At 43.5% G+C, this 9,855-nt stretch overlaps 2 protein-coding genes across 4 annotated transcripts in view; both read right to left on the reverse strand.

The window, feature by feature from the left end:
- Positions 1 to 444: 444 nt before the first annotated feature.
- On the reverse strand, positions 445 to 4,544 carry LOC109969645 (protein phosphatase 1 regulatory subunit 3C-B-like). 3 transcript variants are annotated; one of them, XM_020616678.1, is made up of 4 exons: positions 4,383 to 4,542; positions 3,292 to 3,344; positions 2,278 to 2,744; positions 445 to 1,753 (listed from the first exon to the last, which is right to left on the reverse strand). In XM_020616678.1, exons 3-4 carry the CDS (start codon positions 2,684 to 2,686, stop codon positions 1,167 to 1,169), a joined length of 996 nt encoding a protein of 331 aa, XP_020472334.1. In that variant the 5' UTR covers positions 2,687 to 2,744; positions 3,292 to 3,344; positions 4,383 to 4,542; the 3' UTR covers positions 445 to 1,166. The 3 variants fall into 3 exon arrangements, with proteins under 3 accessions (XP_020472334.1, XP_020472333.1, XP_020472332.1); XM_020616677.1 differs by having other exon boundaries at positions 3,251 to 3,344; XM_020616676.1 differs by lacking the exon at positions 3,292 to 3,344 and having other exon boundaries at positions 4,383 to 4,544.
- A 1,399-nt stretch (positions 4,545 to 5,943) lies between these two features.
- syde1 (synapse defective Rho GTPase homolog 1) overlaps positions 5,944 to 9,855 on the reverse strand; it is a 26,814-nt gene continuing 22,902 nt past the window's right edge. The window contains 3 exon segments of the mRNA XM_020616682.1: positions 5,944 to 8,201; positions 8,280 to 8,582; positions 8,719 to 8,977. Coding sequence (XP_020472338.1) covers positions 8,011 to 8,201; positions 8,280 to 8,582; positions 8,719 to 8,977 — 753 coding nt within the window. The 3' untranslated portion in view covers positions 5,944 to 8,010.

The raw sequence follows: 9,855 nt of genomic DNA on the forward strand, positions 1-9,855 counted from the left end.
TCCTCCTTTGATCAGTCAATAATGTTAAGCACCGTCTGACCCTGACAAAAGCCATATTCTGAAAGCCATTGGGGCAGCAATGAAGATCGTGTGTATGCATCTTCAGATTGTTCTCTCTTCTCCATGCACCTTCACAGTAAATGAAGTTGTGCCAGCAATTCTTATTCCTCACTGCCGAGTTCTCAAAAACGGGACTTGGTCCACTTGGTCCCTCAGCCGTCAAACTGTGATATAGAATGTGAAGACTTGCTATGCTTCATGGAACCTGTGGATCCTTGTTACAAGGCACTTCAACAAAACATGAAAAGCTTGTGAAATGAAGCCTTGTGGATCCTTATGCTGGACAATTTTACAACTTAAAATGAAGCCTTGTGGGGCTTTGTAACTTTAGAAATCTGTGTGAGACTTCTGAAGCCTTTGAAATCTACCAAATCTTTTAGATGCTTTTACTAAGCCCCTGTGACTCCTGAGTTTTTTGTGAATAGATTGATGCTACAGTTTTTCTGTCGTATTTGCATATTTCAGAAGCCAGCACTCTTTGATGCTCAAAAAGCCTTGAATCCTTGGAACGTTTTTACAAAGCACCAAGGAATCTCAGTGCATCTTTTCCAATGAGACCATCCCAGGTATCCCACTAAGTCAGACCTCCTGTGGCTGAATGTCAGCACACTTGGCTGTGTTCTGGAAACAGAAGACCTGATGTGAGCCCAGTCTGATGACAAAGGAGAGGTCAGTGCTTTTACGGAAGTATATATATATATATGGATTCAGGCTTTAAAGGTGCACATTTTAAAATAACTGGGGTAAGAATCATTGCCATTTTACAGCACCTGGGCCAATTCTGGCATTTAGACCTACAAGGCTAATTCTGGTGCTTCATTTAACCTGCATCTGGAGCAAGTATGAAATGCAGGTTTGCCAGACTGTCATTTTGAACTAGCAACTATTGTGTCCTTCCATTCTTCATTCAGTAGTTATTACATGCCTGTCAAAGACTCATTTAATTTTAGGGAGCTAAAGTGACTCAAGTTAAAGTAGTCTATGTCCAGCCGCCACATTTGGATGACCTCCAAAAGGCTTTCAGTACTCAAGTCAAGGTCCTGTGAATGTCTTACCTTTTGAGAACAGAATCAGAGTGAGTTTCTAATGCACGTGCTATGACAGTCTCACCAATAGGGAGCGCCAGTCTCTACGTGACCCCAGCTCTGCCACTCAGGGAAGATCCCTGATGATGTTCTGGGACTTCCAAAAGGGTCAAACTCCATCTCCTGTCTTTTATCTCCACCATGTTGTCTCTGGATCTCCAGCTCTGCGCAATGCTCAGCACTCTGGGTCAGACTGCCATTTTGGTCTGCCAACACCAGCCGGTAGTTGTTCCCCTGGTTGTTATCCCAGAACGTCTGGTCCCGAGTTTGATACTGAATGCAGAACTCTACTCTGTCCATGGGCTCATGGAGGTCTGGCACCAAAATGGAAAAGGAGAAGGTGTCGGTGTCAAGGCAGCCGTAGACGTTGTTGAGGTATTGACACTGAATGTCTTGGAAGGAGTGCCATGAGTTAAAGGTAATACGGACTGAGACGGACTTCTCAAAGCAGACGTTTCGGACCTGAACAGTGCCTGAGAGCAAGCGTTCCTGGACCGAACAGGTCTCTAGACAAACCTGCTGGACTTTGAGTCGGTTCCTCAGGTCCAGATAGTCTGCAGCTGGCTGAGTGAAGTCCAGAACCAGGCCTGAACCACAATCAGCAGGGTCTGTAGGAGGAGCATAAAGAATGTGATGGACCATGGATTAAAAGGAGTACATAAAACTACGATCATCAATTAATTCCATTGTTAAAACCGATTAAAGGTGTCCACATCCTAAGTTGGCCCAAAAGAGAGCTTACAGATTCTATTTTTTGGTCCACACTAAAGATTCCAGGCAAGGATTATTAGGAGCATAACCAAGCAATCAGATATTGTGATCAGCATCAGGAGTGACAGGCAGCAACCTGTCAGAACAGGGGACTCTTTGCTAAAAAGTAAGTGTTTTTTTATGTGCATCATGTGAAAGATGTAACAGACAAGACTTCAAGGGAAAATTTGGACAGTGTCAACCAGGAGGAGTAGTCTGCTTCAAATCAGCACTGTGATAGACTGGTAACCTGTCCAGGGTGGACCACGCCTCTCATCCAGTGTCAGCTGGGATTGGCTCCAGCCCCCCACAACCCTAGCTATAATAAAGCTTTTCGTGGTTTATAAATGTTACAATGATCAGTGTTTTTCAGTTCCGTCACCTTTGTTGTGTCCCAGGTGTAGTCCTGCTGTGGCACCCTCTATCTCAGTCAAGTGGAACTGCAGCTCTGTCATCAGGTTGTCCTCAGCCTCATTGAAGATGTGGACAGCAGTGAGCGCCAAACCCTGAGAGTCAGCAAACACCACGTTCTTCTTCTTCTTCTTCCTCCTCCTCCTCAGCCACGCCGGGCTGCTAATCTCTGCAGTTGCAGTCGTTGATGTCGTGGTTGCTGTGGCAATGTAGTTGCTATTGAAGGCATCACTGCAGCATGCAGAGGACAGACAGGGTCGCAGCGGTTCACAGAGTGGCAGCAAAGAGGAGGATGATGATGAAGAAGAACAGCTGTTGTCACAATTACTGAGCAAGGAGTGCAGAGGAGGGGAGCTGGCCAGACAGATCCTCATGGCCATGTCCACAGGTATGATGGGAGATGGACCCTCAGGGCGAGAGTTCAGGATGTGTAGGACCCTGAGGAGGGAGCCAACAGGTCTTTATTTATTAGAATGGTTTCTACAGACCTGAAGAAGCGCTGATGCAATTTAAGACGTGGTGCTCCACAGGGATCTGCACCGGGCCCTCTTTTATTGTGATATGTGCCGCATATCGAAATAAAATATAATACCTATTGGACCTGTTGTGCAATTTATAAATACTCTATGGTGGAAAATAGATATCTGCATGTTTTTTAACAGCCAATTAATTGTAGAAATAATCGACAGATTAATCAATTATTAAAACTATTAGTTGCTGCCTTAATTTTGTTTACAAGATCCAGCTGCTGTAGTAATATATTATTTAATTTTATAAGAGGACTACTACTGACTGCTGCATTATTAGGAGTTCATGCAGTGCCAGTGACAATTCATGCCAGGTTTTTGCACATGCTTAGGTCATGGCTGGCTACTTCTATTTTAGTAAAGTAAGGAAAGCAGGAACCACACGGACAACTATATGCAAGCACTGTCAAAGCTGACCGACTTATCTCCTCTATGATTTCACGTGAGTCTCTTCAGACCTCAGAACTTTGCATGAGCTTCTAACTGAAGCTGCAGTGTTTCCCACGGAATTCTGAAAGAGAATGCAAAAGAAAGTCATGCTGAATGTTGGAATGGGACACCATTTTGGGAAATATTCGCACGGTATTTACCTGCATATATTCTCATTTTGTTTGGTTAAAGGCTGCTTAAATCGTTTAGACCTCACTTTACGGACTGTGATAATTCAGAATGGATAAGCTTAGCTGACCTAGAGATCCTGTCGATGAGAGCAACAGACTGCAACATGGCTCTGCCCCCTGATCAGCTGTCGGTTCGGAAGCTAACGCTAGCTAGCGGCTAGCAGATAAATCCATTTCTGTTCAGTCTGCGCTCAAACTGAACACTAAAATGGAGGTTTGGATGTAGCTGTAAAGGACAGTATTTTTTTTTTATTAACATACTGCTGCAAGAAAAAGTAATGGCACACAGTTTGCAATTTCCTGGTTTTAGCATATTTAAGACGGGGGTAATGTGCTGACATTGGGTCTCACTCACCAATCGTTCTTAAGAACAAATTTGCTCGTAAAACCCACTTACTAAGTTCCTACGAAGATAACGATATCAGGTCTGACGTTGGACATTTTTCAGTACAGCTGCAGCTCTAAATGTTGGGGGGGACGCCGACGTAGGAGAAATTTGAAATGAAATGAAAGCTGTATTTCAGACTTTAAATGCTTCTTCACTGAGCAACGCATCTTTCACTACAAATGTTTGATATGAGAAACAACCGGTAGAGCACAGAAACCACAGCCGCCAGGATAATGCAGTCAAAGGTACAAGTAGCCCTACAAAGTATTTAGTTGGTTATAAAGTGAAGTACGTGTACCTACAAACAACAACAGGACTTGTGGAGGCTAAACGTACACTTCTTTAATATAGTTTTTTTTCTGATTATTCCTTTGCACTTTTACATACATAAATTCTTCACAATGAAGAGGTTAATTCAATCCGTTCGGTGCTCTGCTAACTTCGTCAGATTACATTAAAGACCAGTTCTGAGTAGAACTCGGTCGAAACACCCGACGCATTAAAATGCTGTGGCGCAGATTCAAATCCGTCCACTTCTTACCTGGTACAGTTCATTGAAAAGTTTCTATCCCAGTAGAGTCCACCCCAGTCTATCCCAAACCACAACGACAAGCAGAAGATGTTTCTATTTCTGCCTCTCCTTCTGTTTTTGTTTGTAACTTTCTTCTCTGTTTTATATTTCAGCCATTTTAACGAAAAAAACTGCTGTGCATCGCGCTCTAACACACCCCCCAGAAGACAGAATGAGAACCGAACCAAGCCAATCAACGCTCTGAGCCATCAGCTGCTCACTGTCTAAACCAATCACAGAGGAGCCATCAGCTGCTCACTGTCTAAACCAATCACAGAGAAGCCAAAGAAAAGACAGGGGCGTTTCGGTGACGTAGTGGCCGGGTGGACAGAGAGTTTTGAGCCCAGAGAATAGGCTGATAGGTACAACTTTAGCTAAAAGGCGAGATTGTTTGATGAATTAAATCAATAACCGACTACTTCCGTCATTACAAACATTCTACATCTCACAGTTATTTTCTTTAACAGTCGATTGATTCTTCAGTGAAAAAAGTATTGAAAACTGCTCATTATTCCCTGAGGTAAAAAGTTTTAAAATGTTTTCCCTAAGCAACAGTAAACACTGCAGGGAAAACAGAAATGACTAAATATTTATATCTGAGAAGGTGATGCCAGTGGATTTTTGAGATTCTTACTGAAACAATTATTACAATTGTCAGTTAAAATTTTCTTTAAATCCAACATCAGGACCATCACCAAGAAGGCACAGCAGAGGCTGTACTTCCTGCGCCAGTTTAGGAAGTTCGACCTGCCCCAGGAGCTGCTGATACAGTTCTACAGAGGAATCATCGAGTCTGTTCTCTGCACCTCCATCACTGTCTGGTTTGGCTCAGCAACCAAACAGGACAAGTACAGACTTCAGTGGACAGTCAGGACTGCAGAAAAGATCATTGGTGTGAGCCTGCCCTCCATGGAGGACCTGTACACCTCACTGGTCAAAAGGAGGGCGAAGAGGATCACTGCTGACCCCTCACACCCTGTACACAATCTGTTTGAACTCCTCCCCTCTGGACGGCGTTACAGGTCACTGTGCACCAAGACAACCAGGCACAGGGACAGTTTCTTCCCCCGGTCTCATTTCAATGAACATTCCTTTGTTGTCTGCATTGTTTACTGTCTGTTTATACTGCTTTTTCTGCATTGTTTGCACTGTTTGTTAATGTTAATACTGCTATTTTGTTATATTACACAGCCTTATGCTGGTTTACTGTTTGCACATTGAGAGCCGATGTACCTGAGTCAAATTCCTCGTGTGTCCGTCACACCTGACCAATAAAGCTGATTCTGATTCTGATTCTGAATAATCTAATTTTCTCCTGTTGGTTTCTGGGGACACTGTGGTCCTGCTGTTACAGCCATTACATCTATCTTGACTTACCTTTACTTTGACAAATTACATTCATAACTATTATGTGAATGTAAATGATATGACTTTAAATTAAGAACACAGACCTCCAGAAGCCTTTGTAATGTTCCCAATATATTAATTAACAACAGCAGCCCACTCATTTAGTAAATAATAATATGTTTAATAGTTGCTCATGTTAAGATCTACAAACAGGTGCTGTGGTCTGTTCCAACAGAAACTGTGCTTCAACACTTTGGTTACATCATCTGCATAGAAACATTGTCATCAACAACAAAAACACAAGTGCTTATTCAATTTGTGCAAAACATAATACTGTCGACAACAAAGAGAACAGATTCAAATCATTGGTAATACTGAGCACAGCATCATTTTCACTAACTCATCACAGTTATAAACTCTGTACCGTGCAAATGTACTGACCTGCTGCAGCCAACATCACTCTGCTGCTCTAAATGCAGGACCAGCAAAAACCTGCCAAAGCAACAGACAGCTGCAGGGGCAACAAAGACCTACTGGAGCAACAAAGTCTTGTGGGACTAGCTGAAACCTACAGGGGATGCTGTGCTGGTCAGGTGCATAGATAAATGCGTTGCAGTAATCCTATTGGAGGGTCGCATGTCCACGTCCTCTGGAGGATTATAGCTTTAACAGAATATGAGCCAAACACCTTCTTTAGGTGCTTTTGCTAATTTTGAACAATTCTATAGTTTTTGTTGTAGAAGTTTAAAAGCATTAAAACTGAAAGGTGAAACATCACTACAGACATTTATTCTTCATGCATTCAGACAAAAGCATAGGTGTTCGTCTCCCTTCAGGTTCTCTTTGATGGTTTCGAGTCTAACACACTACTCAGTGATGCTGGTGAAAACAGTACAGAGGTTTTTATGAAATCACAGTACATTTTAAAGTCTTTCAATTATTAAGAAAATATGGGTTTGGCCTCTCTTTATGTGCAGCATGTGGAAAACAGCTGACATTCCGCTGGTGTTTGTGTTTCAGTCTATAACTATGTGAGGTCCTCTGAGAACCTGTGCAGCTATCTCTGAACGACTGTTTCATTGCCTCCCAGTGAATTCTGTTTCCTGGTGCTCCCTCTGATCCATGTTTCTGCCACAGCTGTGCTGGCAGGCAAGAGCTTGAGCTTCCTCAGATCAGGGCAAATTCAAAAAGGTAGTTTAGGAATATTTTCAGACCCTTCAAGGGCTCCATATCTGTAGCCATGCTACTGTTGTTTAGATATCTGAGACATGATATGATGGTATCACTGATCACATCACCTTACTACATCTTACTACTTCTAGTTGAAGTTTCAACAAGTGAAATTATGGCTTCAACAATGCAAACAGCCCTGATGTCATCCAAACGATGACATGGTGATACCCAGCAGACAAGCACATAGTTCACATCAGTGAGCTCGCAGAATGTAGACACAAAGAACTGTGGGAAACTGGTTATCACCGGAACATGTGTAGCTATGGAGGAACCAGCAGGTGGTGGTACAAAAGTTTTGTTCCTGAAGTTCCTCCATAGCAATGCCTCTCCTCCTTCATATTAGTATGAACCCTGAGGCTATATCTAATGTTGGACCAAAGAAATAAATCACTCTCATCTGATTTTTTTTGGCACAAACTGAGGCAGAAGGCTCCTCCTTCATGACGACCTGTAGAAGTCAGCAAACATCGGCATGAGGACAAGGTTTACCTTCAACTTTCTGAGTTCAACTTGTTTCCGCCCACAGAATTTAATAATTCTCTAATACCATTCACTGATGTTACAGTCACTGTTTTACAACTAAATGCTGATGGAAGTGCAACACATTCAAAGGAAAAAAGCTATTATGACTTCTAAATCTGAGATCACATACTGTATATGCCACGTGATAACAGGCTCAGAAATCCAGGTAATATGACATCTTGCAATTCTCAAATTTATGAGATTTCAACTTATGAGGAAACATTGACAAAGTAAGAGCATTTCTACAGTGCTCCAGCATTAAACCTATCAGGGCTGACATCTATGCCAGCATATGTCAAGATTTTAAAAATAAATTTGATAAAATTCAGTTGTTCTGAACTTGCATGTAACATTTTGAAACTTAATTGAAGTCAAATTTTCTGAAACTTAAGATTTATGAGGTTCAAGTTGTGCCTGTGGTGGAGCAAACAATTTTATCTCAGACTAAACTTCAGGCAGAAGTAAACAAGCACTAATTAAACCAGTTCCTGCTCCTCTACAGACAGATGTTGATCTGTTTGGCAAGCTCCCGGTCCAGGTCATGGATAAGAGTGTCAAAGTCCTTCAGGCTGAGCCGACAGTTAAACGGAGCATCAACATCAATGAAATCGTCCATGTACAGACCTCCTCCTCCTGCTCCTGAGGACCACACCTTCTTCTTATCCTCCTCTTCTTCATTGCCACTGCCTGAAACAACAACAGGAGGAATAAGACTGACAGGACAACAGCCGACATCAACACATGTTAAAGGAATAGTGTGTTTACCTCCATCACTCTCACTTTCTGCCACCTCATCATAGTCTGCCTCCTGTCTGGACAAAAGGTCTCGTCCGCAGATGCTCCAGTCTCCAGCGTACCGGTTGACTGGCGGCGGACTTTCAAGCCGAGTCAGACTGCTTCGACCCCGACGTGACACCACCACCTCCTCCTCCTCAGGGCTGGGGGTCAGAGCCAATCGCAGCCCTGGATGCCAATGCTGCTGAAGGCCCAGAGGGTTGTATGCAAGGGAGAGGGAGGGAGGAGAGGACATGTCGATGTGATCATCCAGTGGGTCTCGATGGGCTGGCACTGAGGAAGAACAGGAAAAGTTACCTCTGTAAAGGTAAGGTTGTTCGGCAATAATAAAGTACCAACACGAGTGGAGCTTCAGGTTATTGAGGTAATTTCTTCCACTTCTAAAGCAACAAGTCCCTTTTTTTCTCACCTGGCCACAGCTGCAGCAGGTAGTGCAATGCTTCGATGTGTCGTTTGAAATCCACTGCACTTGTGATCTCTTCAATGTGACCAGAGCATTTCCCTCCTCCTCTTCCTCCCCTCCCTACTCCTCCTCCCCTCCAGGCCTCCTGTGTCGGGGTGAGGAGCACTGGGCCAAAGCAGACAGCAAGATTCTGGTGGGTCATCCTGTTGGATGAGCTTAAGGACGCCACCAGACTGAGGTGGTCCAGTAGGATAGACAGGGTGGCCTGGTTAGACACATGGAAAGTGACCTCTGCTGTAAATCTGACCACATCTTACTGAAACACTATCATGTCCATAGCGATGCACAACCACAGATCCATCAAGATCAACTTACAGTAAAGTCAAGTCAAAGTGTTTATTTGTCATATGCACAGTTAGGAAAAGTGTTTCCCTGTACAACGAAATTCTTACTTTGCTGTCCACATGAATGCCACAAAATACAAATGAAATATAAAGTAGATAAATAAGTAACACTAAATCTAAGGCATTTTAATCAGCAAATGCAGCAGTATAATGAAAATATATAAGAATATAATAAGAAAATATGCTGCATGGGAGCAGCATGTGCAGCAGTCAACAGTCAATATGCAATTATGCATATGCAAACTGGGAATGTAAACAGTACATGATGTATTTCCTGGTAATAAACTCCTCAGCTGTTTAGGAGTCTGATGGCAGAGGGAAAGAAAGAGCTTTTCAGTCTGGAGGTCCTGCATTTCACACTTCTGAGCCTCCGGCTAGAGGGTAGGGAGGCGAACAGTCCGTACTGGGGGTGGGTGGGATCTTTTAGGATGGAGGCAGCTTTCCTACGCACCCTGCGGTGGTAAATGCTCTTCAGAGAGGGCAGTGGAGTCCTGGTGATCTTCTCCGCAGTCTTTACCAATCTCTGCAGGTGTTTGCGGTCCATAGTAGTGGTGTTGCCATACCAGACAGTGATGCAGCTGGTCAAGATGCTCTCGACAACGCAGCTGTAGAAGTTGCTGAGGATCCTAGGTGACATGCCAAACCTCCTCAGCCTCCTCAGGAAGTACAGCCGCCATTGGACCTTCTTGACCAGCTGTGTGGTGTTAAGTGTCCAAGTGAGGTCCTCACTGATGTGGAC

Source organism: Monopterus albus, unplaced genomic scaffold (assembly GCF_001952655.1).
Source record: "Monopterus albus unplaced genomic scaffold, M_albus_1.0 scaffold177.1, whole genome shotgun sequence".
Lineage (NCBI taxonomy): Eukaryota > Metazoa > Chordata > Actinopteri > Synbranchiformes > Synbranchidae > Monopterus > Monopterus albus.

Coding starts and splice junctions, on each gene's coding strand:
- LOC109969645 (XM_020616676.1), bottom strand. Junction 1,754..2,277: donor ACACCTGGGACACAACAAAG/GTGACGGAACTG, acceptor CTCCTCCTACAG/ACCCTGCTGATTGTGGTTCA.